The 27,949-nt window shown below is 39.9% G+C and overlaps 1 protein-coding gene across 2 annotated transcripts in view; it reads left to right on the top strand.

Annotated features, from left to right (window-relative positions):
* LOC109036678 (protein scarlet) overlaps positions 1-27,304 on the top strand; it is a 35,001-nt gene extending 7,697 nt beyond the window's left edge. Inside the window, exons 2-14 of one of the 2 annotated variants that reach the window (XM_019051035.2) lie at positions 4,596-4,723; positions 5,615-5,663; positions 8,999-9,185; positions 11,440-11,592; positions 17,030-17,271; positions 20,024-20,222; positions 21,351-21,382; positions 22,157-22,262; positions 22,697-22,921; positions 23,672-23,807; positions 25,278-25,383; positions 25,743-25,843; positions 26,350-27,304. In XM_019051035.2, the coding sequence (XP_018906580.2) occupies positions 4,596-4,723; positions 5,615-5,663; positions 8,999-9,185; positions 11,440-11,592; positions 17,030-17,271; positions 20,024-20,222; positions 21,351-21,382; positions 22,157-22,262; positions 22,697-22,921; positions 23,672-23,807; positions 25,278-25,383; positions 25,743-25,843; positions 26,350-26,531 (1,846 nt within the window). In that variant the 3' untranslated portion in view covers positions 26,532-27,304. Of the gene's footprint in view, positions 1-4,595; positions 4,724-5,614; positions 5,664-8,998; positions 9,186-11,439; positions 11,593-17,029; positions 17,272-20,023; positions 20,223-21,350; positions 21,383-22,156; positions 22,263-22,696; positions 22,922-23,671; positions 23,808-25,277; positions 25,384-25,742; positions 25,844-26,349 lie in introns of those variants that run through there. The other variant, XM_019051036.2, reaches the window with a different exon arrangement.
* Positions 27,305-27,949: the final 645 nt, after the last annotated feature.

Raw genomic sequence — 27,949 nt, 5'->3', positions numbered from 1 at the left:
GAAATCGTAAAGGACGCCTTGCTGAATCGTGGATTGGGGGTATAAGGCAGGAAATGAGGAGATGCGATCTGCCGGAGGAACTCTGGCAGGATCGCTATCAGTGGCGATTGGGTGTCACAGAGCGCACAGAAGCGCTATCAGAGTGACTTTTAGTGGTAGTAGTAGATGTTGTTATTGCGTTAAGAAAATTTATCGCCGGGAAACCACCCTCGGCTATATTTTGATGACCAAAGTCAAAGTAAGCCAAGCCACATCAGCTATCGCCATATTTAACGGGCAAATCAATTTTTTACCAGAGAGTTTTGAAATTTTTTTTGTGCAGATTCTTTTAAAAATGTTCAGGAATTTGCTTCGTGCTACGCAAAAAATTCACTGAAATTCGCACAAAAATCTGCACAACCGTCTCTATAAAAAAAATTTAATTGCCCAATTAAATTTGCCAAAAAATGATATGGGTTTGGTTCCTTTCGGCTGAACGCGGTTTATATGAAAAGGGAAACTTTGGTTCGCACCGAATTTTCCGTTGCAGATGACTGAAATTTCCTAAAAATCTGGTAATTGAAGTCTTACTCAGCAATACTAAGATTTGCATTCTTTAGCCATGATTTCGATTACCTATCTGTTAACCGAAGTTCAGTTTCTACGAAAAAGAATTTCGATAAGTAACCGAACTTTTGCGTTCCATCTGAACCGAGGTTCGATCCTTGTAACCGAAGTTTTCTGCCTCGTGTAGGTATGTGTCAAGCGTTACGTAATTTTTAGACAAAAAGCGCCACACAAGAATGATGATGCTCAAAAAGCACGAGTAAGCGTTACGTAACGTATGGACAGTCCCTAAAATGAATGACGAATCACACCTGTGTTCTGAAGCTGAATATAATTTTTGTGTTAAATTTCATCGCCAGTAAAAATATAAAATTTCAATGTTGCAGGATATTAGATCGCATCTACGCATCTCTCTCGTTGGTGAAAACGAATCAGCTTAGCAAACTAGCGTCATCTGTCATGTTGAAGTCTTAATCAGACGTTTGATTACATGTTGCCAGATCGTTGTAGTTCCTCGGTCAATCAACGTAAACCCGTGCATGGTAGTGAAGCATCCCCCCCCCTTTTTTTTCAAGACTAATTCAGTGATTCGAACGTTGAAACTGCTGTCTGTTGAACAAGTAGTGTACAGACGAAGTAAGGGTCAAAGGATCACGATACTGTCTACATAGTCTTTGTTAAACACATTGCAATTTTTCAACTAAAGCTAAAATCAACTAAAAAACTCGAATTCGGTTACGTCTTAAAACGCCAGACTATAGTTTCGGGAGCTATCGCTTCCCATCCTCAGTGAATGTTGACTCGTCAACATTCACTGAGGATGGGAAGCGATAGCTCCCGAAACTATAGTCTGGCGTTTTAAGACGTAACCGAATTCGAGTTTTTTAGTTGATTTTAGTTTTAGTTGATTTAATCAGTTCGCTGTTTTTTAGTTTCATTTTTACTCTCTAACATTGCAATTTTTATTGCAACCATCTGTCTCCACACTATTTCTGGAAAAAAAAATAATATTAAAAGAATGTATTAAAAAGATACAAATAAAAACGTCATTTTTTGTACGATTGTATGTACTTAATGTATGTTGAGTTGAATATTTCTCACCAGTGGCGAGGCGTGGCAATCACTAGATATTTTCCCTTTTGAAGCTCTGCAAAGAATCGGCTACCAAGGTGTTCGTGCGAGCACTCTGTTTATCGATCTTTTTCCATAGGTTTAAACGGCAGATCAATCGATACATCGCAAAACACTCCGTGCCACTGTTTCTGCTCCCAGTGAATTTTCTCTCAGAGTGAAATCTGACTAGTGCGAGTGGTTGGAGGGAGCATGCGAGCTGTCGCTCATCGGTAACTAATTGATACTTCCACAATTATGCTGGGAACAAGTTTTGCAGTAATTACTTACGGGTTCTGCGCGCATCTACTTGTATTACATCATGAGCCTGACTCTTATGACGACTCGAGCACCTTTGCCCTCCCATTATTTATGCCGAAGAACGTCAAAAAAGTTAGTTATAATGAGGGGTTTATGTCCACTGTGCTTAAGGTAAACAAGAACACGTTTCATTTCTCAGCATTGCACAAAATCTCCAAATACCCTTTGAGTCGGCAGTACCCTTTCTTGGAGTTTGAGTGTGAGGTTGGGAGTAAAAATGAAAGAGCTGCAAATGCACTCGTAAATGACGCTCCCTCCTCTACATGATTGTAAAAAATGATAGCAGGATGAGTTCCACAGAGAACTCTCGTTTCCCTCCCCAAGAACAAATTCATTTTGATTTAAAAAAAAAAAAAAAAAAAAAAAAAAAAAAAAAAAAAAAAAAAAAACATAATCTGCATCATAGTTTTATCAATCAATAATTGTCTACTGATAAGCCGCAAATCAGTGAACTGCGAGAAGTAACTTAAGTAACCACACATGAAACATGAAAAATCAACAAATTTCCGGTAAAAATTGGCGATAGGAGCTGCGTTTCAAAATACCATAGGAGTTCTTATAGCCGACTAAAGAAGGCTATTGAAAACCATATAACTGGCTGTAGAAAGCTATTGAAAACCATATAGCTGGCTGTAGAAAGCGGAGCAAATCATATAGCCGGGCTAAACAAAGCTATTAAAAAGTATACAGTCGGGCTATAGTTCCTATCGCCGAGCTTTACACTTTATCGCCATAGGCTATAAAAGGATATAAGAAATTGTGAAGAAATTCGTGTGCTTTGGAAATCATTAAGTTTGATACGGAACTACCTTAATATTTACAAAACGCACATTATATTTTCCTTTAAAACACATTTTTTTTTCATAAATTAAAATGAAAATAGACCATACAGAGTGTGTAAACATTTCAAAATCATGAGTTGAAAAACGCTGACTCCGCGAGATTAAATATTAGAGCCTAACACAAAGCGAAGCGGCGACGCACTGGCGCCTACAAACCTAACAGGGATACTTCACGCATTGCGCAATGCGTGGAGTATCCCTGTTAGGTTTGTAGGCGCCAATTCGCGTTCAGCGCTGGCTGCCCGCCTGCCGCGCCGCGCCGCAGCGTGCCACGGCGCTTGAAGCAACTATTTCACACCAGAGGTATTGCACAGTATCATAAAAAATGGAAGGCGCTCCAACATATTAAGAATGACAGGCATCCTTCAAAAGTACGGATCTTTCCTCGCAAAATAAATCGAGATACTACGGCACAAAAAGAGAGCGGTAGTCCAAAAACTAACTAAGTCCTAGTATCCGTATTTAGTAACGTTTGGCATAAACTTTATTGTCTGGCTGTTGCTTAATCGCCATCGGCTATAAAAGGCTATAAGAAATTGTACAGCCGGCTACAGAAGCTATTGGAAATCTTACAGCCGGCTTTAGGTCCATAGTATTTTGGAACACACATTCTACTGCCAATTTTTACCAGGGTTAAGAGAATCGCCGTTAAAGTTTGCCGGTGCTTTTGGCAATCTTAGAGAGTTTCCCCTGCTCCAACGCAGTAGTTTCCTCACTGTACTGAACAATTTGGGTTTTCACCTCAAGGCAATTAAGCCACTTTGCTCAGCTGCGGCACATTTAAACTTTATCCCCTGCGTTTTAAAATTTTACAATCGGATTTTCGATCAGGGAAGTTAAAAATGATGACAAACTTTGAAGTACGAAGGAAAGGAAGCAAGTCGTCGGTATCATTCAAAACAGAAACTTACCCATCAGAAAAGTATCGCGAAACAGTAGATTCTTCCCAACCCCTTCATTTCGTTGGATATGCAATTTGATCTCTTTGGAGTAGAGATAGTTGCTCAAGGTTAAAGTGAACTTACAGCAAAACTTACACCGCGGCGCGCGGCGGTGCCCAAGAACACAAATCGCTGCGTCGTCAGTTCAAAATTCCTTCATTTTGGAGGATATGCAATTGGACCTCTTGGGAGTTAAAATAGTTGCTCGCTGATGAAGAAAGCTTCAACATCGGCGCGAGTCGCTTTCAAACAACTTTATCAAAAAGTCCGTTTGGTCAACGATTGATTGGATTCACTTAGACTTTTTTTTTCGTCCGGTTTATTTTATTTGAATCTAGATTTACCAACACCTATTATAGCGTTGCTGCTCCATCCGGCTGTTGCTTTTTTTGTTAAAAGCAAAGGCCGGTGCCGCCAATAATGGGCATCGTGCAGCTCAACATACATTCAATCGCATTTTTAATTCTTCCCCTATAATTATACTTCGAAAAAGAGTCGGTCCGTACCAATGATACATCTGATTTTAACTCGGCTAACAAACTTAGTGCTGCACACCGACAGTACCCATACTTATCACTTTTGCGTACTAGCTGTATCGGCGCCTTACACCAAATTTAGTCGATAATACAGTGTGAGTTGGTATAGAGCATTAATTTCATCCGTAGAATCTAGCGTTAGGAGGGACTATATAATATTACCTTTTTCAAAAGTAGGCACATGATCCAATTTCTTTGCATGCTTTAGTTGTTTTTATTTATTTTTAATACCTATTTGAAAATCAATGAAAGTTGAAGTCTAAATGGGCGTATCTCATGCATTTATGGTGTTTTTTTAGGACGACTTTACATCTTCAAGAGGATGTGGGCATATCGTGGAAGGACCTCAGCGTATGGTCGAATAGGAAGGTTGCAGACGGACTTTTTAAACAACAAAAAGTACAAAGAACTCGTCTTCTTAATTCAGGTAATCTACATTTTTTTAAATCTCATTGAGATGACCTTTGCTTACTTGGCGTGGATCTCAGGTGATGTGAGCAATTTAGCGAAGTTTATAGGGTTATTATTTACTGTTGTGGAAACATCTATGAGATCTTCTGAGTACTGAGTTTTCAAAACTGAAACCTGAACTAATAATGTATTTTTCACGTTGAGCACAACTGAAGAAAGTCAAACCAATCACATACCTCCATTTCTCCTTTGTCTTGCTTTATCTAATAAACACACACAAGATTTCAACAATCAGCCTTGTAATAAAAATTAATGAGACGCTACTTACCTTGTACTACCTTGTCGGGAAAATATGCTAGAATGGGGGAGGGGAGGGTTACTACATTTTAAACGGCTGAGGAGAGTACTAACTTTTTTTTTGACAACTCTCCCGAAGCAATTATTTTATTGGAATTAAAGGAAGAAAATTCAAGCGAAACCCGGATTTTTGTCTGTGTTTTCAATGTAAAAATGGTGGCTTAAAAATTCGAAAATATGTAGACTGACAGCTGTTTTTAAATTTGTGCTAAATACTTTCTTTTTCACTTTCTTTTATAATCAACATCACAAGATAAAGGCGGTCTCTTAAAAAGATTCCAGTCTGTATTCAACCCCCCCCCCCCCACCCGCTTCTCTCCATGGGTTTTCTAAAAATGTAAAGACTATAAAATTGGCCCCTTCGGTCTGAGAGCATTCCCCATTTTTCGTATAGAAGCTGTCCACAGAAAAAAATTACCTACGGAAAGACCTTCTCAATCTTCACCCAAACCTGCATACAATTGAAATTTTTCAAGTAAACTATAGAGAAATCAGAAAATTTCCGGTTATAATGTTATCTCTACACCCTTATGTTTATGTTTTTTTCCAGTTAGTGGATATGCGAGAGCTGGATCTTTGACTGTCATTATGGGAGCCAGGTCTGTTTCGCCACAATTTCGTATACCTATCCTTATTTGCATTGTTTGTAATTGGTTTCTATAACAGAAGGATCCATAATGTTTCGCATCATTAGATAAATCTGTGAACTTAGTATGCATTTCCTAGGGCTCATGTACTTTCATCTGCTAACAGTTGAAGCCGTATCTTTGACTTATCTGTCCGCTAGAACTTGGTGCAATTAAACTTTGAAGTGAGCCCTCCCATCCGTATAACTCCATGGCCGGATTCACCTACTTGCCGCCCATGGGCCGCCTGTATTTTGCCGCCCCCCTCTCATTCGTTATGAAACTCGACAAAAACCATCAAATGAACTTGTCAGCGGGAGAGGGGTGCATAAGACGCATTTACTCGTGTTGAACGCATTTTTTGGGAAAGCCTTGTCAACACTACCAGCAAAAGTACACGGAACTTTGCGCAAAAGTTAAGTTCCGTAAACCTATCTCTGTGTGGACAAGGCCTTCCATTCACAAGAAATGAACGAACAAATTATGAGAGGACAAACATAAATGTGGTTCAATTATTTTGACTTCCGCCGCCGCGCCGCCGCGCAGACCGCACCGTGTTGGACGCAATGCGTGAAGTATTGACGCAGTCTTGTAGGCGCTATGCGTTTCACGCTGACCGCACTGTGTTTGGCGCAATGCTTGAAGTATTCATGCATTCTTGTAGGCGCTATCCGTTTCGCGCTGACCGCAATGACCGCACTGTGTTTGATGCAATGCGTGAAGTATTCGTGCAGTCTTGTAGGCGCTAATATGTGTTACATGCCGATCGCCGCGCCGCGCCGAGGGCTTCTCCTTCTCATCTCAAGTCCTCGTTATCATTTCTCTCTAAGTCGCGCCGTTCTAGGCCAAATTGCGTGTTTGGTTTCTCTCGTAACTCGACTTATTGAGGGTGCTGTCTTTTGTATCACTGAGACAGAATTAGAAATTACCATACTCCCAGGAAATGAGAGATTTTGTCGCCCTTTCTCGTTTGTAATTTTGTTTTTATAAATCCGATTTTTTTTTTACCTACACGTTAAAAAATTGAAAATTTTTGCCGCCCCTAAGATTTTCCGCCATGAGCCGCGGCCCATGTGGCCACCCCCTTAATCCGGCCCTGTATAACTCTATGCTTTCCTGGGCTCACTTGAAAATATGATTGCGTCCTCTCGTCAGAGGAGTGACAATACGCATACTAAGCGTAAGCAAGCTCACATCGGTCAGCACATAACTTGATAATCACCTTTAATAGATCATAGAGTAATGAACTCGATAAATGACCATGCAATCAACTAACTGGGGCAGGAAGAACAGAATTCAACCCAGAAATTGTAACAAACTTTTTTTTCCAACCTAATTTTGTATCAGCTCTACGATCGAAGCCCCCACCCAAAACGAAGAAAGTAAGTAAGGGACGTTTTAGAAAAAATTGAGAAAATGTTACTCTCGAACGAAGTTGCACCAAAGCAAACTCTGCAAACAATTGACACCGAAAATTCAGTTTTCAATTCCGCATCATCAGCTGAAACTTGTTATAATCCATGAGAATCGATGTAAAGTTCAAAATTGAGCGTCGTTCGACCTGAAATTAGGCACGAAAATGATATTAGCTTCTGCATTCATCGGAGGGTTACTTTGCATACACACCTAAAAGTGTTCGCTGTTTTTTTCTTGCCAAAAAAAGATACGTTTGCCTCGCATCAACGTACTAAATAGGAGATAATAAAATTAGACTACCTACCTAGCCAAAAACTGTGTATCGAATCTCTTACCCTGTCATTGCTTTTCTGCAGCGTTTACCTCGTGCTTTTAGTATAAAAGAGTAAAAATCCGGAATAAAATGCGACATATTTAAGTATAAAAAATTAATCCTTCAAATCGAATGTTAATTTATGTAGCCTAATTTGACAACTTCCATGATCATTCTTTAAATGCGCGTTGGACTAAAATGTTGAACAATTATTTCTTTTACGAGTATTTCTGCAAATAAATATACAAAATTACGATTTTTTAAATTAAGAAGGCAACGCTACCTAGCCCCAGTTAAATATTAAGGCGCGGCAATTCGAAACCGACCAACCCAAGCAAACAAAATTATTTTTATTTATTTATTTATTTTTTTATTTATTTCAAAAGCATATAAGTGAACCGTTTTCCTGTTCAGCCGCGCAAATATTCGTTTCTACCGTGTCATGCACCTTTGAGTGCTCTCCATGTCTGAAATTCTTGATGCCTATCTGTCTTCTCCGCGCCGCCCCATGAATATCTTTTTCTCATTAAGGTAGACACTTTTCCTTATAGGGGCTCTTTTGTGCTCTGGTTTTCTGCGGCGCGTCGCCACGTTTTCATCTAACACCCGTGATGCAGATTTTGCAGCTAAAATACCAGATCCTACGGAACATTCTTCCTCACCCATTGCCGGAAAAATAAGGCTTAATCGCATTGAGGAATACAGATTAATTTTGGATCAAGATAATGCCAAGAGTACACATTTCTGGTCAAAAATGAGACTTTTAACATTGCTAATTACTGCTTTTCAGTGATCTAGGCTCAATGTATAAAAAGACATGTAAAAAAAAAAAAAGGAAAAAAAATGGCAATTTCTTTTCATTCGGACCCAAGTTGGAGTCTCAGATTCAACCTGAAAAATGTGAACACTATCGCCAAACTCAAAATCTCTGAAAATTATCGGTTATCAACTGCTTCAAATACTCTTTAATTCTCGCATTTTTGAAATGTATGAGAGTGCCCTTAGTTTACAAGAATTTTCCCAGACTTTTCTTTAAGGCTTACTATCCCATAAAAAGAGGTTCAGATTTGCGTATTTTGAGCTCCCATTTAAACGCGCATTCTCCTTGCACTGACTTTCCTGCCACATGATTGGCGCTCTTTACGGCCCATGTAGCCGCTATTTTGCCCTGCTAGGAAAGAACACCATAAGAACCTTCGTACGTTGCCAAATTTATTTAATAATATACTAATTTTCAGGAAAATTCTGTGAATACCTAAATAGGGTCAAATCATCCGAACGATTTCTAGGAACCTTTCGGGCGATTAGTGGCAATTTAACAAAGAACGGAGACTTCTTTCAATAAAATTTTCCGGTCAGAAGCTTCTGAGCCCGTTTTCTCAAAACGTCATTTTTGCACTTACTATACTCTCTTCGCTATCACGGCAGTGTATGGCTTGGCCCTATACTGCAGTTAGTGCTATTTTACTGAGAGTGCTAGTGCTCAGCGCTTAGTTGTTATTTTCCGTATCTACTCTCTAAACTGCAAGAATTGCAAAAAAACCTATAACAAGTTTTTCTGTGTGTGACTGTGTTACAGCGGTGCGGGGAAAACAACGCTGCTCTCAACGGTGAGTGGGCGATCATCGGCGAACGAGCGGCGGGGTGAGATCCTGCTCAACGGTCGACCAGTTGAGCCCGAGCTCATGCTTCGGATTTCAGGATTCATGCCACAGACCGACCTCACCGTCGAGAACCTCACCGTCCTCGAGCATTTGCAGTTCATGGTACGTTACTCCGGTACGTTCTGCCAGCCTCTCACCATTCCTCACCTTTTCTCACCCGCAGGGCACACTCGGGACACCCCCCCCCCCCCCATTCAAGCCCAGCGTGCTGATTATTGAAATTGATGGACAATGGTATAGACGAAGAAGACGTGGGGTCGCTCGGAGCGATCCTATTGGTCAAAATTTGTGGTTCATAGAGACTGAGGGAGAAAATAATGGACTAAATTTATAGAGTCTCTGGTGCACGGAGAAAAAAACTTCGTGCATGGGACCCGAAGTTGAGGTCATATGGATCTCTGAAGTTTTCTGATCACGCATCCGAAAACTTGAGGTCGAGCTGCCGAAGTTCGGGTCAGACATCGAGGCACTTCGGTATGTATCGGAGTACTTCAGATGTGTGACCCAAACCCTCCGGTATATATCGAAGTACTTCATATGTCTGACCCGAACTTTGACAGCTGGACCTCAAGTTTTTAGATACGTGATCCGAAAACTTCAGAGATCCATATGACCTTAACTTCGGGTCCCACGCACGAAGTTTTTTTCTCCGTGTGGGTTGCCGTTAGTAAGTCTTCCTCCTTTGTCCATTGCATAACCACCCGCTTCCACCAATAGGATCCCTCCATATTCCTTTTGTCATCTTTGTCTATAGCTTTGTCTATCATTTTCAGTAATCGGACCGCTGGGCCCCAGTGCCAATGGAGCTCTTTCATGTGTAAGGGGATGTGTGATTCAAGCACCTACTACGATGCACAATTTCGCGAGGCACACGATGGCGTCCCTGGTTTTCTCTAAAAGAAACTCCAAAGCTCAAAAAAGCTCTCAAAGTTGCGGCCGCAATGGAGGAGATGAGATATCCATACAATTCTGAGGGTCCACTGGAGGGTTCAGTCTCTATATTGAGTCAAACTCTCCATGCAAAGATTGGGAGCGAATACATCAGCAAGGTTGCCATGTTTTCAGTTATAAGGAGTCCCGAAACAAAGTGGTAACCCTGTTCATGCATTTACTCCCTATCTTCGCATAGAGAGTTTGACTTACAAAGGTGGACTCTCAGGATAGCGTGGGATACGCCTCCATAACGGCCTCAACTTTGAGAGCTTTTTTTGAGTTTTGGAGTTTGTTTCTTAGAAAACCGCAGTGAAACTATTGTATTTCTCGCAAAATTTTACATTGGAATCCGTATTTAAATTGCAAATTCCTGACAAATGCAAGAGCTTCACTTTACTCAGTCAATCCTCCTTAGAAAGTAGTAGCTTTGCAGAGGGGGGTCTGGCGGCTCGTTATTTAAATTGGACGTATTTCTACCAAACAGACCTATGTGCAGGTGAAAAATATGGGGTGTGCTCGTCGAAGCTGCATAAGAAGCAATGTAAAAGTGGGCGCGATTCCCTTTGAAGAATTGGAAAAGCAGGATATTACATTCTATCAAACAGTACTATGTGCCAACTGAATGCGGAATTCATGAGCCGCGGGCATGGGACGAGAACGTTGTGGACAGGGCTCATGAGTTAAAGCGCCCCGACGACCGTCTCCCCGTCGAGCGGATCTAGGTTCTGCATTGCCGCTGACGTCACTGGCGCTCTATTATTCTCGTTCACTCTTACGGCCAGAGAACTAACGAGCACACCCCATATTTCTCACCTCCACATAGGTCTGTTTGATAGAAATACGTCCAATTGATGGACAAATCGATGGGGAAAAAAGGGTCACAGCCCAAATGAAGCGAGCCGGTGCGGTGGAGACGAATGGTTGCAATGGACAAAGGGAGCTAAGTAATAGACTATCCAACGGCAACCCACGAAGGATCCTATACTTCATCATTGCAGTCCATCATTTTTCTACTTGTATTCTATATAACGCAAGTTTCGACCTATAGAATCGCTCCGTTTCCCATTTATCGTCTGTGTACAAACCTGTGTCTATCAATTCCAATAATCAGCCCGGTGGGCCCCGGTCCTAATTTGACTCAGTCGACCCCCCCCCCCCCCTCCAAGACTTTTACCTGAGGAGGTAGGTCTACTCCTGGAAAATTATGAAATTTTTAAGCTGAAAAACTCAATTTTTGGTATTTTTAGAACAATAAATTGATGAGATGAACTAGCAAACTGCATTCTCAGTTTATGCATGCATGCTCGTAATTTTATTTCATACCATTCCCCACATCAAGATTATTACCAACATTAAAAATTCTCATCGTAAGTTTTCCATGAATAATTTTCGATGGCTCAACCGGCGATGGATTTGGTTGCAGGGATGTCTGCGAATGGACGTTAGAGTGTCAGAAAACCAAAGGAATAGGATCATCAACAATTTAATTTTAGATTTTGGACTGAGAAAGTGCATGCACTCTCAACTTCGGTTCCTGTCTGGTGGAGAAAGGAGAAAAGTATCACTGGCGGTTCAGGTACGGAATCGTGATCTTTATTAAGCTTATTTCATTTGTTCAAAAATTTCTTAAAGTTTGAGTTTGTGCTCTATCATTAAATCTACAGATACGTATGTCAAAATTTGTTTTAGTTTGGTCACTTTGAATATCCGTCCAGACATTCGATAAAATGCTTTTTTTGACCGTTTGCTGCTCATATAAACTGTTATGAAATTGAATGAATTTATTTTTGTCGTAACAAACATTCAAAAACATACTTTTAGACTCCTTTGCGCGTAAATTGGCGCGTAGATTAGCGAGGAAATCTAACCCTGGTAAAAATTGGCGATAAGAGCTGCGTTTCAAAATACCATAGGAGTTCTTATAGCCGACTGAAGACGGCGATAGAAAATCATATAGCTGGCTGTAGACAGTGGAAAAATCATACGGCCGGGCTACACGAAGCGATAAAAAATTATACAGCCGGGCTGTAGTTCCTATCGCCGGGCTTTAGTTCCTATCGCCGGGCTTTACACTTTATTGCCTGGCTGTTGCTTTTTCGCCATCGGCTATAAAAGGCTATAAGAAATTGTGTAGAAATTCGTGTGCTTTGTAAATCCTTAAGTTTGTACGGAATCACCTTAATATTTACAAAACGCACATTATATTTTCCTTTACTACATATTTTTTTCATCAATTAAAATGAGAATAATCCATACAGAGTGTGCAAACATTTCAAAGTCATGAGTTGAAAAACGCTGACTACACGACATTAAATAATAGAGTCTAACACAAAGCGGAGCGGCCGGCGGCGCACTGGCGCCTACAAACCTAACAGGGATACTTCACGCATTGCGCAATGCGTGAAGTATCTCTGTTAGGTTTGAAGGCGCCAGTGCGCGTTTAGCGCTGGCTGCCCGCCCGCCACGCCGCGCCGCAGCGTACCACGGCGCTTGAAGCAAATATTTCACACCGAAGGTATTGCACAGTATCATACGAAATTGAAGGCGCTCCAACATATTAGGAATGGCAGGCATCCTTCAAAAGTACGGAGCTTTCCTCGCAAATTAAATCAAGATACTGCGGCCCAAAAAGAGAGCGGTAATCCAAAAACTCACCAAGTCCTAGCATCCGTAATTAGTAACGGTTAGCATACACTTTCTCGCCAGTCTGTTGCTTAATCGCCATTGGCTATAAAAGGCTATAAGAAGTTGTGTTGCCGGCTATAGAAATCTTACAGCCGGCTGTAGGTCTATGGTATTTTGGAACACTGATTCTACTGCCAATTTTTACCAGGGAAACGCAAATCAAAGGCATTCGTAGGTCATTTTGTTAGGAGGGGCCTGGTGCCCCTACCACCGGGGACCTGGGGGGCATGGAATCCCGCTCCATCCAGAGAAGGGGGGTTGGAGGCCTCTCCCGGAAAATTCTTTAAATTTTAAACCCATGTGGATGCATTTTGAGGCTTCCGTGACGCAGATTTTCCATAAATTTCTGCGGAAAAATTACGTTTATTTTCTTACTCTCAGCAAAGAATACTTTCAAATTGTTGCATTCGATAGATTCGGAAATTTATGGAATTTCAATTCTATTTGGACGCATTTGTAGGCTTCCATGATGATAATGATAGAAGATATCTACCAACTGAATGAACACGGTGTTTTCACTGAAGACTCCTACATTAAAAGAGATAATCATCCCCGACGAAGTGTTTTTTCCACCATCAAGAATTTCTGGGGAGGGGGGGTAGTTGATACTATTTTCATTTCTGGTGGTGCCAGACCCCCTCCCCTCCCCCTTTCGTATGTCCATGGTGCAAATGAGTCTAAAAAAACGTTTTTTGAACTATTGTTTGCGTGGGTCGCCGACGTGTTGAATGACACATTGTTACAACTAAATTACTCGACGTAATAAACAGCTTTCTTTACGCACGAGTATTTTCCTCAGCGCAAGAAGATACTGTCAAAGAGAGCCGTATTCTCGTGATAACGAGTGCGTTTTTCTCATTGCCCACAATTCCGCTGCACTCAACTGCATACAACTGCATCCTCCTCGCATACTCCATACCACTACACTACCAACATACTCCATAGGCCGCATCGCCGTCGAGTATACGTGACTTGCGTCTCCGATAAGTTAATTTAAACTCGCTCAGAACATATCCGAATTCTTTAATTCAAACTTTTGCCCAAGCTAGAGTCTCGCCGGGCAATGCAGATATCCCTGGTCCTTCGGCTACGAAGCTGCATCCGTTCGCAGGCTTGCGTCGTGATTTTGACGACCGCGGCCGGATGTGTATAGTTGCCAAACCGTACTAAAAACGCAGCATTTTCCCCCGTACGACTCAAAGTAAAGTGTGCGATTTTTTCACGCCGTCAAGCAAACTCGGTGCGTGTAAACCCTTGCCGTGACGAGACGTTTCGTTGGGAGCCGAAGTGCATCATTACTGATGGAACAAATATCATAATTCTTAATTGAGCGACAACGTGGTCATGCGAGCCATGGGTTATGTAACGAGGCAAGCAGCGCATACACGCCTCTGCACTCCGCTCCTCAAGTCTGATTGTGAGCCAAAGCGCATAGGCCAGAAGCATCTTAATGAAGTGGCTGACGCATGCTGCCGTGCTAAGGAAAAACGCCGTATGAGCCTCCAGGCGTTGCCAAATTTCTTTTAATAAAACACGAATTTTCTGGTAAAATTTTGAATATTTTCCTTCTAATTTTTCAGAAAATTTTGTGCGCAATTTTACCTGAAGATCCTGAAAATTTCAAGGAAAAATATTCATGACTTGCTTCAGAAATAAACGTTTTATAGAAGAAAATGTGGCAACTCTCGAATGTTCATACGGCGTTCTTCTTTAGCACGGGTGCATGGCTCCAAGGTTACCAAAGTTATCACTCGAGCTCTCGTAGGAAAGTAAGTACATCGAAGGCCACATCAGAGAGATTTCCTCAAAAAAAAAAAGGGTGTAATGGGTTCGATCGATATGAGTCGATCGAAAAAGAAATTCGTGAATCCATGTCGCTGTGAACCGATCGACACCAATTCGATCATTGGCAAATTATTAAAAGACCGGTGTCGATTCGGACGAATTAAAAATAAGATAGTTACCTCATTTAAAAATTTTACCAAGAATCAAATAAATAGCGTCCACATGAAACTTTTTCACACGGATTTTAGAAATCAAATCAAACAAAACAATGGGAAAAAATAAAAAAGTTCGGTAGAACCTGAGAAAGAAACCCATCGAAGTTGAGAAAATTACCATAGGAATTGGCCACTAAAGAATGTTCAACTCTCCTCAAGTCAGAGGGGCACAACTCGTGGTTTGTTGAGGAAGGCAGTAAATGGGTAACTCGGTCTCACACGTTTCCATAGCTCTCAACATCAATGGATAAAACATGAGGTCACTGCACTCGGCACTGCCCCCTTGCTACCATCAGATTACGTAAGCCTACGAGGACCCATATTCGCGGAGATCCGCTGAGTTTCCTCGGCATTCATAAGTAGGTATCGACAGCGAGAATGGTGGGGCCTCGTCTCTGAATAGAGGTTACTTACGTAATCGAATTTTTCAACCAATTTGAGTCTAAATGATGAACCGTACGATTGAGTACTTTATTACGCTAGAAACAGAAACTGACGGGTCTGTCAGCTGAGCGTCCGAATCGAGCAATTCATTCCATCCATTTGCATTTTGATTGCTTTGTTTGAAAATCGTGGGGAAGAAAATCAGAGGACTAGTGGCGAGACGTGAATAATCGATTAATCGATATACCTCCATTTGAAGCTATGGTAAAGAATCGATTGTTGGGGTGTTCGTTGCGAACACCTTGTTTATCGATAGTTTTCCATGAGTTTACTGACAGATCAATCGATACATCGCAAAGCACGCCACGCTTCTGAGAGGACTCAATGGACAGTGTTCATAGCGTATAGGGAGGGAGTACCTAATACGTTACTCTGACTCAGGCTAGAGTACCTGTATAGGGAGAGTAGCGACAGATCGGTTCATGGAGGGCTTAGGGCCCAAAAGTGCAGCCACCCTTCTGAGCAACTTCTAACACACAAAATTTCACTGCCAGCCTACAGATTTCAATTCTAACCAAGATGGCTAAGAATGTACATAAATGAGCGTTCTTTCGCAAAAATAAGTAAATTTATGCAAAAAGTAAGCCAAATACATGCTTTCTAAACGACGGCTTGTAACAACTGTATTTGTAAATCGCTCTGGACATTCGAAATTCATAGGTTGGCTGCCATTTTGGGCCCTAACTTTATTCGCGGAGGCATCGGTGAAGGCCTGATGGACTTTCGGAGTTTCAGATCTGTCGCTACTCTCCCTATACAGGTACTCTAACTCAGGCTGGAGGAAAATTGATTTGAAGTATTATCTCGTTAGACCCAATGAGAAAAAAAAAAAGAAAAAAAAAAACACCCTCAAGCTAAAGTTACGTATACTAAATATTTTCTGCAGACTCGAAATTTTGGTAGGAGATTACATGGACATGTTCTCGCTGAGAGGAATTATGTGAATAGGGTGTGCGTGCAACATAGTTCCTTTTAGCATAAATACGTCCACTCACGTAGGGATTATGTAGCATGGTGTCAACGATTACTGCGTCAACAAACAGTTCTTCTAAGTTTTTGTTCACGCCATGATCATCCAAAATTAAAAAATTCTGATTCTTATGAAATCTGATCACGGCGTCAACGATCACGACGTCAACGAAACTCAAAACTCAAAACTCAGTTGCAATTTCTCATTGCATTACGAATTGCGTCCCTTTCTGATACATGGAACTCATCTTGTTGATTTTTGAAAATCGGCCTTTATTGACTAAATGATGTAAAAATATATTTACACAAGTTCATATCATAAATACCTATCAGAATTTTATTGCAATAAATCGTAACTTCATTGCAATAATTTTGTTGCACTGTATAATATTTGTAATGCACCTTCCTTCTTTAAAAGATTCGACTCATGGCTGTATGGATCTATTCAATAGTGATTCGATGTATCGTTTGGCTCAAAACAACAGAACATGACTTCAAACCAAAATTTTAGGAATTTGGTTAGAAAAGCTGAAAATGAGAAATTTCGTAGCAATTTCACTACTTTTGGCCAATTAGTACTCATACGAATCAAAAATCTATCACAAAAAAAACTCGTTCCGTCCGATTCCTCATTGACTCTTGAGGCTATGTTTATGTTTTGAGCCAATCGACGTAGACGCTATTAGTGCCACGTCATAGAAAAGCGATATATATCGATTTTTTCGCATTGGTACGTAGCATTGAAAGGAGTTATACCAATGCTATTTTTTGATCCAATTCGATATTATGGAGAATCCCTATGATGACGCGCCATTAATAGCGTCTATCGATACAACCTCACCCGTTTGATGTATCGAATGCGATCTATAGGTATAGGTGCTGTATATGAAGATGAATAATAACTTTCGGTTTCAGCTGCTGACAGACCCACCGGTTCTTTTCTGCGACGAGCCGACAACCGGTCTGGATAGCTTCAACGCTCTGAGCATGGTGTCCTGCCTGAGCTCCCTAGCGAAAAATGGAAAAACAGTCGTATGCACCATCCACCAGCCAACGTCTGGGGTCTTCGAGACCTTCGACGAGGTCATCCTCATGGTCGCCGGCGGCCGTGTTGCCTTCCAGGGGGCCATCAACGACGCTCTGGACCACTTCAGAACGTAAGTCTACATCAAGGAAAAGTAGCATTCATCGCAAACAGTGTTCGAAACTCACAGGCGCCAACGCGCCAAATGCACCTAAAAAATCGGTCATGGCGCTTAAAATATGAAGGCTCTGCGCCAACGTGGCCCCTAAAAATCTGAATTTTCGTATTAGGTTATTATTCGAAACTTTCAGCATCACAAGTGAAAGCTTTTTCTATTCTTCACGATTTAATCATTTGTGCTTTTGTCTTCCCCAAGTTACAACTATACTTACTAGTTCTATTAAGAAAACATCTTGCGTCTATATTTTCACTAAATGCGCCGTAATTTATTGGCAAAAAGTCAATACGGCCCCTAAAAAATCTTCAATGGCGCCTCGGGCTTGATGCGCCAGATGGCTCCTAAAACTCAAAAGTGAGTTTCGAACACTGATCGCAAATGATTCGATTTTAGAATCAAGAAGGCAATTAAACGCTGAAACGTAACTATAAGTGGATTTCATTTTGCAAGAAGGAACCAAGAGCATTCCACTGTTGCTAGCATCGTGCAACTTACATCTTGTGCAATATAATCACTGAAATCATGCAAAAAGTAAATTTGAAAAGGCAATTTTTGTCTTGAATTAATAGTTTGCTTAAAGTAAGGATAAAACTTGTTTAGATGATTAGTTTACTTTTACAAGGTAAAAAAAGCTGCTTAATCTTAGCGACTTTGGAATGCTCTTGGTTCCCTCTTGCAAAATGCAATCCAAGTGGCCGACTGAGGAACAAAAAGACACAATAATAATAATCTTGCATTTCGACGGTGAAACTACAAAACTGCGTATTTCGGTTGCAGTGCAGTGTTTTGAAATCTCCGCTCCTATTTTATTTTATGAAAGGAGGCCGAACCAACACCATGGTTTGAAGTTTTCACAGAATATTCTCCATGAAGAGAAGAACAATCACTTAAATTTCCAAAAAATGACGTCCAGTAGTTTTCCATGTAGAAAATAAAAGTATGTCAAGAAACAGGGCCGGATTTACCTACTTGCCGCCCATGGGCCGCCTATATTTTGCCGCTCCCTTCTCATTCGTTTTGAAATATCAATAAAAACCATCAAGTGAACGTGCCGGAGGGGGAGGGGGTGCATGAGACGCGTTTACTCGTGTTGGATACATTTTTTGCGAAAGCCCTGTCAACACTACTAGCAAAAGTTCACGGAACTTGGCGCAAAAATTAAGTTCCGTAAACCTATCTCTTTTTGGACAAGGCCTTCCATTTATATGAAATGAACGAAAAAATTATGAAAGAACTAACATAAATGTGGTTTAATAATTTTAACTTGACGCGCTTAATAACGCGCTGACCGCACTGTGTTTGGCGCAATGCATAAAGTATTCCTACAGTCTTGTATGTGCTATGCGTTTTACGCCGACCGCTGCTGCACGCAATGCGTGAAGTATTCATGAAGTCTTGTAGGCGCTTTGCGTTTCACGCCACCCGCTGCTATCCGCAGCGATCGCACTGTCTTTGGCGCAATGCGTGAAGTATTCATGCAGTCTTGTAGGCGCTAATATGTGTTCATGCCGACCGCCGTGCGCCGCGCCGAGGGCTTCTCCTTTTCATCTCAAGATCTCGTCATCATTGCTCTCTGCGCCGCCGCGCCGTTCCCTGCCAAATTCCGTGTTCGGTTTCTCTCTTAGTCTTAACTCGACTAGTTAAAGGTGCTGTCTATGGAATCACAGAAAGACGATAAAATTAGATATATACTCTCAGGAAATGAGAAATTTTGTCACCTTTTCTCGTTTGTAATTTTTTTTCTGAATCCGATTTTTCTTTATAGCTACATTTAAAAAAACTGTAAAATCTGTCGCCCCCTAAATTTGCCGCCATGGGCCGCGGCCTATGTGGCCACCCCTAAATCCGGCCTTGTCAAGAAATAAACCGAGGTACGCATTTCTGCAGTTTCACCATCGATTTGCATCGCTGTTTCCAAAGAAGCATAGGTCCAATGCATTGCGATTTCATGACATAATTATTCGTCCCACATTTGATTGTTGTGCATTTTGCGTACTTACTATTTTGAAGGCCTCCTCACTCCTTGTATCTATGACGATAAAACGGGAATAATTTCTAATTTTTCTTTGCATTCCAAATTGCCTATTTTCCTGATTTATGAAACTCTATTAGTTGACCGTTTAGAAGCGGCATTCATTAATCGAATGATGTGCATTTTAATGGAGGAAAATCGCAATTTTATTTTAAAATTTTTGTTACACTGTGCTTATTTTATTGTGCGAGGGGTAAAAATTCATGGCACTGCTAATGTATTTGATCCTACTTGTTCATGGCGCGTTTGAGTAGATAAAGAGGCGGGCAGTGGTAATAATAAACGATAGAAGTTATTCAATTCTATTAAGTTTTACTAGAAACAAGAAAAATTTAACAAGATGATAAACTGCAATTTTAAACAGCTGAAATCTGCCCAAAAACGGTAAGAGAGGATAATTTCTTTTCATCTCGTTAAAATTAGACCATGACTTTTTTTAATTGCGGAATAATCTAAATATCTTAAGATAATCTTTCAAACCATTATATTACCTGCGAAATTTTCAGGATGAAGCTCTCAAATTGCAAATCTCCGTGGCACGCAAGATCTTTATTTTTAAAAAGTTCGTAATAGTTCCCACCCTGCAGGATTATGCGTCTTCCGCATTACCCTCGGTTTTTCACACAATTATTACCGGAAGGATGCACTCTTAGATAATGCATTACATTTTTCTAGGCTTGGAATGGTCTGTCCAAAAGCTTACAACACCGCCGAGTTCCTTATTTCACAGCTTAGCATAAGAGAAGACACGCGAACGAAGAAGGAGGTCTACCAAATTTGCGACTTGTTTGATACCTCCGAATCTTATAAAATCTTCCAGAAAAAATTCAATGAAGTCAATACAGTTTATAATGATACTCAGATAGTGCACGAGGTAAGCTAAATGTCCTCATATTTTTTCCTGTTGCATTTCATTTTCATTTTCAACCTGATTTTGTGTCAAAAATCATCACGAATACCTACAAGTTACAAGAATCGGAATGCGAAATTCTATAGAAATCAATTCTGAATGTCCTACTGAGACTCAGTCGCTCCAAAAAAATTGCCATGTAAGCCATTTAAAGGTAGATGAGACCTGCTCCAAAGTTTACGGTTTTTAAATGGTTTGAAGAAAAAAAATTGTATTATTATTATCTAAAAAATTGATCTCTTGAGTACCCTCGTTGGTATCCTAAAGAACGACCATACCAACAGGTCATACCAACAGGTCTTTTATTTCAAAACTAAATTCTCACGTGAGAATTTGTTCTTATTTGCTACGTCAAGTCTTGTATCAAAACTCATCTCTTATAACAGCTCATCATTCATGCATGCATATTCTTTCAAACCCGATGACGCATGTTCGCTCGTTTTTTTTGTTTTTTGTTTGTTGTTTTGTTTACTTTTTTTTATCTATGTTTCATTTCTCCAGTTTGCCTCTATTTCGCCCTCAGGTGTATCGCCATACAGTGGATCGAGTCAATTAGTGAGGTCGGACATGACATTTTTTACTATAACTGCAACTTTTGATGTTTATTTTGTCACATTTTAAATTTCAAGGGGTGCTTATGGTAGAAAATTTCACGAGAAAACCGATGGAACCACTTTTAGAACCTCAAAGTTTGGTATAAACGGAATTATAAGCTTTCGAAGGTTACAGATTTTGTCCGACCTCTCCTATTGACCCGATCCACTGTGCGTCACGTCAAGAGCAATCACTTGATAACATGAAGTTAATAAAAGAACCGATACTGATACGAGTCATGAATAACGGATTTAACAATTCTACCTATGTTAATGGAACATAATTATTACGAGCTATTAATGTATTTGCATCTATCTAAATATAATCAAACGCATTTACATAGGTAGGTATACATATCTACAAACTAGGAATCGAGTATCCTGCAGGTGGATGACCACCCAAATTAAAATTAATGAATATAAGAATAACGATCAGATTTATTTGACCAAAGTTGGAGATTCGCATCATTAACATCATCTACCTTTTTGGTCTTTGCAGATAGATAAACAGTTCCTGAGGTTTAACACATGGTAAGTACGTTTTTTTGATCGTCCGTGCTCTTTCAACCTCAGTGTACCGGGGGGGGGGGGGGGGGCTACTTTGATTATTTTTATTTTACAAACACTTAACATCCCAACTGTGCTAACTGAAGGTGCCTATAATTCAAATCGTGCGTCTTCGAGGTGAGGGAGGCATGCTATTCTTAGTGACAAAATCTTAACTTTCATCTCATTCAGAAAAGGTAATTCAACCTGATTCCTTTCCAATTCCTGGACTGCATCTGCAAAAGTATTACATATAAACACAGTAAAAAACCAACTAGGTATTCGAGGATTTATATATGTGGTGAGGGTTGCATGGAAAGGATCTAAGTCCTCGAAAACTTAAAGAGGTATCGATGCTGAAACGAAGTGTTTGGATAAATTTTTTTGGACAGAACATGTTGATGTTGAACCAGCCCAATGTTGTAGCAGCTTGTAGATTTCAGCCCAAAAATTGGAGTATCGAGAAAACTTTATTAAAAATTCTATTTTACCGTGCTCAGGGTAAGGAATTGTTGGATTATAACACAACTTTACGCCTTCGGCTATCGAAAAAAATAGCCCATACCGCTAAAAATCCTCCCTCAAATTCCTCCAGACATCCGAGAGGAATTTTTGTTTAAACCATAAAATACAATTTTTTGACCAAACTCGACTAAACTCGTTCAACTGAACCGTAAGGAAAATCAAGAAAACTAAATACATTCACCTCCTTGTTGATGAAAATAAAGCACTTACTTGGTTCCTTTTTTGCATGCGCAGGCAAGGAGCAGATACAAGTACACAATTTAGGCTGCTGGCATGGAGGCATGGACTGAATATAGCAAGAAATGTCAATAGAATTTTTATTAGCGTTTGCACATTCTTGGTAAGTCATGGTCCACTTCTCAATTTTCCATTATTTATTGATGATTGAGGGTGAAAATGTGTTTGCTGGCAAAAATAGAGAGCCTATACTTAAGACTTTACTATAATTTAAATTCTCAATCACGAATAAGTATGATAAATTATTCTATTTTGTGGCTCCATAGAAGCGAGTCTGCTAAAAGAAGAGTCGTGTTATTTTAAAGCGGGCCTACGAAAGTGCGAGCTAGATTGGGCCGTCTAGCGGCCAGGGGGTATACCACACTAATGTTTAAATATTAGTCGAGGTTTGAACGGAAGTACTCCTCACCAATATTTTCCTCCCTTGTACCTACATGATGCTGTACAGAAAAGACCTTTGAAAATGGTGCAGGTATATAGCTTTGGATAACAGAACTCCTCTTTTATTTGGTTCGTCATAATTTTGTTCGTTTGCAGTTTACAGGTTTTGTAATAGCAGCTTCTTACAGGGGTGTCATATTCGACCAGAACGGAGTGCAAAATTTGCAAGGCTTTTTCAACAATGTGATAACAGAAACAATTTTCTGTCAGTCTTACCGATCTTTGTATACGTTTCAAGCGGAGATTCCCGTGCTCTTGCGAGAAACCAAAGATAAAGTTTACTCCGTGGGGCCATTCTACCTTTCAAGGATAATATACGTAGTAAGTACCTACTTGTCCGATTACTTTTCTCTTAGGCTCTCTCTTCGTATTTATGATCTTTCCACTAGAAAGCCTCTTCCATTCGAAATTTAATGAACCACAAAATACATAATTGATTTACGACCACACTAATGGAACTCACGCACATGCCTTGACACTTTGGGCCCGTTCAAGTATCATACGCAAGCCATTTTGGCCGACTTTTTGACACCTTCTCCGTCTTAAGGTACCTATATTCATAAGACAACCTCTCACTCCCAAGTTTGGGTGTTTCACGATGCTTTTACATTGTTAACAAAGGGCTAATTCGAGGTTGCCAACTTCGTATCAACTTTTCTCGAAAAATACGCTAAAAATCTTGAGATATAACATTTTCTTATTCCTCAAGTGTTTTACTTTGATAGGGCCATAGGGTTTTCCTATGTCGGTGCCACTATCTTCATTATTTAGAGTTAAGTGTTTTTTCCGATTTTTGTCCACATCGTCCATAAGGATGTCGCACTATGCGTTGCGGAGAACGTACTCACTAAATTTGAAGGCAGAATGTTGCTTGTTTTTATTTAACCAAAATTAGAATACGAGAGAAAATGAGATACCGTCAAGTGCAGTTACGCTGATTGTGTTCAAATCCGTCCATAAAAGATTGGGGCTTGTTAATATATTTCATTGCTTCGGCGTTTTTGGTTTTTTTTTTTAAAATTTTATGGAAGAATAAAATTATAACGTACCACTTGTCTTAATGCCCAACAGGTGCTGCTTTGCTCGGTTGAAACGTTCATCTTCTCATTCACAATTTTCTGGATTACTGGTTTCAGCGGCGGAACATTGAGTTTCCCCCAGTTTGTCGCTCCAATCGCTGTGAGCGGTCTGGCAGCCACAGCCTATGGTCTGTTTCATTTGCATCCGTCTCTTTATCTTAAGTTCAAAAATATTTTTGCATATTCCAGGAAATTTTTGAAATCAGAAGTTTCCGAAGCTTTTAGCGGGAAACGCAATTTCTAGAGTTAGATAGCTCAAAAACTCTTAAAATGGAAAGACTGAAGCAGAAGGGAAGAGAGTCCATTGTGGGAGGGCGACAGAGAAAAATCATTGGTGTAGACATGTATTCATTTTCCCACACCGCATACCGTCAGATGAAGACTAACACCGCCTTACGTCCTACCAACTTAAGATTGAAAATGAACAAACTTGTAATGCGCCTTCATTTGAGTTATAGGCAAAATCAACTGCTTACAATTCCATGACTCCTGCTTTTACTTCGGGAAATGCATTTTGCCTCTCGCGGTGGGTGCTCGCTGCGCGAGTCACGTAAAAACGAGAAAGGACTGAAAAGGTGCGCGTGTCTAGGGAGGAGGGATCGCCATTTTTTTTTTTTTTTTTTATGTACTGAAAGAAAAACGTAAAATATGTGTGATGAAAAGAGCATTTCATTGATCTGGAGGTTTCCTTGCGTGATATGAGGCATTGAGGCGCTGACCCATGAATTCAACCACCTTGAATTCAATGCCACGTGGCTGCCGTGCGCGATAAAATTGCGAGCAAACGATCTTATTTCGAACAACAAAAAATTCTATTTTTAATTGCGAAAGTATTGCAAGCATGGTTGAGAAACATAACATAATATTTCGTTACATTCGCAGAAGGCAAGTATGAATAAGTTAGCGCGGATGGAAGGATAAAATACTCGGCGGTTAATACTCCTTATGACGAAATCTGCCAGCGCCATATTTACCGTTCAAAATGAGGTTTGATTTTTGGTGAATTTAAGTCACTTCCTCAGCTGAACAGCCCTTCTGTATTGGACTCCTTTGTGGCCGCGACAAACCCCTCATTTACGCCCCTAGAGGACCACCTCCCGATAGTACTCCCTAAAAATGTTCACTTAATATTAACACTTATAGTTACCGTCATCGTATGGCAGCCCTCTCAATATTGTCAGTGTACCTTCCTGTTAAATGAAGTAAAATTAAGGGGAAATAGAGCCACTACAAGTTTGCAATCTTTTCAATTATTATATAGATGCAATATACGAATTCAAAATTGTATTAAAAGAGAGACAATGTGAAAGTAGCTTACCTTACGCACACATCGAAAAAACGAAGAACTTAAAAGTGTATGTAACCTTATGTAAAAAACGAACAAGTGACAGCCTGTTTAGGGAAAAGAGGGATTTTAGAGGTTATTGTTCATTTTTTAAAATGTATAGAAAAAAGTAAAAGGAAAAAGTTGTCTCAAAGTCTGAAGAAAAAAATCCGATGAAAACTTAGAATCGTTTTTTTTTCCACCCAAATCTCTCATAAGTCGCTTGAGTATTTCAAAAACCGCAAACTGAACGTATGAATTATTTTTTCTTCAGGTTGTGCAATGTCCTCAAACTTCGAAACTGTGTCATCAGCCTCTCTTTTGATGGTGCCTCTAGATTTTATTTCATATACTTTCTCCGGCATGTTTCTACAGCTCAGGTAAATGTTAGATCCATTGGAATAAAAAATTTGAATGATATGAATTCACAGTGATATACCGATCATACATCCTCACTCACATCTTGCACGAAAGAATTCTAATACTTTAACTGAATTTTCTAGAAAGGAAGATAGAAAGATCTATAACTACTTAGGTATGTCATATTTAAAGAAAGTTGCAAATAGTTTAGTTAGAGGAAACTTACGTAAAATTTACGAAAAACAATGAGAAAAAACAAAACAAAAAACCTTCTAGGTACGTGGCCAAATACAAGCATAAATGGTAAGTAGACTATTTTTAGGTACTACCTTTTTTCTGTTTAGCAATGTACATGCTTGAATTATTTATTCTGTTACAGCTCTGTTCCGTTTTATCTCCGATGGTTGAAATATGTTTCTCGGTTTTATTACGGCGTTGAAGCCTTCAGCATACTTCAGTGGACATCAGTCGACGAAATTCGTAAGTTTTAAACACCAATGAATCATAAAACAATTTTTACTGACAATTTGTGTATTTGTTAATGTCACTTTAAATATAATGTCTATTAAAAGGCACGTACCTACCAAAGTGTAGGTTTTGGCAACCAAAGTTCTCTTTAATACAGACTCATTTTGCCACTGATGTAGGTCAATGGTTTGTGCCATCAATATTCGCTGCTTAACTAAAACTACCAAAGCTGACGCAGGTTTAAAATAGATGATTCACGTGCTTTATAAATAGCTCATGGTGGAGAAACTAGATATTTTCCATGGGAAGAGAACTCTTACTGAAAAATTTCTGATTGGTGGCAGGAATACGTAGTTTAAAGTTTTGACCATCACTTTTTGACCAATAATGCACAAATGTTATTTTACCACGATGAGGTATCGCACATCAATAATGGAAACGTTAAGTACAAAAATGTCTCAGATATTATTTTGATACTACGCGCTCACTTACTAATTCGTTTATTTTTTCTTTGCCAGCTTGCCCGCAAAACCCTGACATAATGTGCCTATTGACTGCAGACAAAGTTTTGGAAAAATATGGCTATAGAACTGGTGACATAGAGCTCGATTTCCTGGGGCTCATTTTGATGTTCATAGTGTTAAATACCATTGGATACCTGGGAATCAGGAATCGAAGTAAGCAGCAGGCTTCCTACTAAACCCACCACAACGCATCTGAAGAGCACCGTGGTATACGCGCAATGCATGCAGTATCTTGCAGACTTGTAAGGCGCTACTATGCCTCGCGCACACCGTGCTGTATACGCGCAATGCATGAAGTATCCTGCGGTCTTGTAAGGCGCCACTATGCTTTTTACGCCGTGCGCGCCAGCCCCAAGCCGGCCGATGTGAGCTCGACACGTCCCGACTTTTTGGTGTTTTTAATATTTTAGCCTCGCTCTTTTCATGTCATTATTTTCCTTTGTAATCTCCTTGCGAGTATATTCTCCCAAAGTCCGTATCACTCTGCGAGAGGTCGTTAACATGGCAGTATTCCTTCGTGAATCGTGTTACGGAGGAGAGCCGTGAGTGCATTTTTGTATGAGACACGGTAAGCATATGCTCTCGTGTGCCTTCATACACTGTTGCCAGATAGCGCTATAAAGCAGAACTTTCCCCTATTCAAGTCCGTGTAAAATATCCACTTATTATTGCACTTGGCAACCTTGAGCTTATCCTAGTTTGCACTTATGGCTCTTTTCCGTAACATGGCAGTGTTAGCGACGTGGCGAAAAATATTTTATGTTTTTCTTGCAACTGCGGGTAAAATTCACTCCAAAGAAGAGGCATGTTAACTTGGAGAGAGAAGGAATTCTGATTTCACGTTGTTTGGAACCGTATGTAGAATTAAAAATTGTACAGATGTATGGTAAGCTGTAAAGTGTATATTATCTTCTTTTTCATGAGCAATTAAAAATATGTATATTTTAAACGTTGTTCATTTTTTCTCCGTGTATAAGTGATGTTTCTTCAATTTTTTATAAGTTAAATGTACGCATGTAAATGAAATCGGGGGGAATGTTTTTTGTCTTCGAGCTTTTAGATGCGTCTGTGGACATGTCGTCAGTCGTCCAATGTATCTCGAATATATTTTCTTAGTTTTTGTCGCATAAGAAAGCTGAAGTGTGTCCAGTAGGTTGAATTTGAAGCGTTTACTAAAACGTCTTCTCTACAGAACTCAGTTTCAAAATTACGCTTAAAATAAATATTTAAAAGTCAAACCGCAGGCAATGAATAAAACAATAAATAAATAAGTAAATAAATAATACAATAAAATGGTATTTTCTTTTTATTTTATTTACCGAACATAATTTGTTGCAAAGATACATTCACAATTGCTTCTTGCCTTCAAAAGATTGACTAGGCAACAAAAACTGCTAGTTAAATTGATTTTTATTGGCAACAGAACTCATGTGTACTTCTTACCAGCTAAAATGTAGGCGCGATCTTCTTCTGTCAAGCTGTTTACTACCCATGAAATCCAAGTATTTCCAAATATATCTATACAATGTGTGAACATGTGACTGAAAAAATATTTAAATATAATTGATATTTTCTTTGTCTTACTTTTTTTATT

Source organism: Bemisia tabaci, chromosome 1 (assembly GCF_918797505.1).
Source record: "Bemisia tabaci chromosome 1, PGI_BMITA_v3".
In the NCBI taxonomy this organism is placed as follows: domain Eukaryota; kingdom Metazoa; phylum Arthropoda; class Insecta; order Hemiptera; family Aleyrodidae; genus Bemisia; species Bemisia tabaci.
The sequence above is the reverse complement of the archived record's forward strand: the minus strand, read 5'-3'. Positions and strand labels throughout refer to the sequence as shown.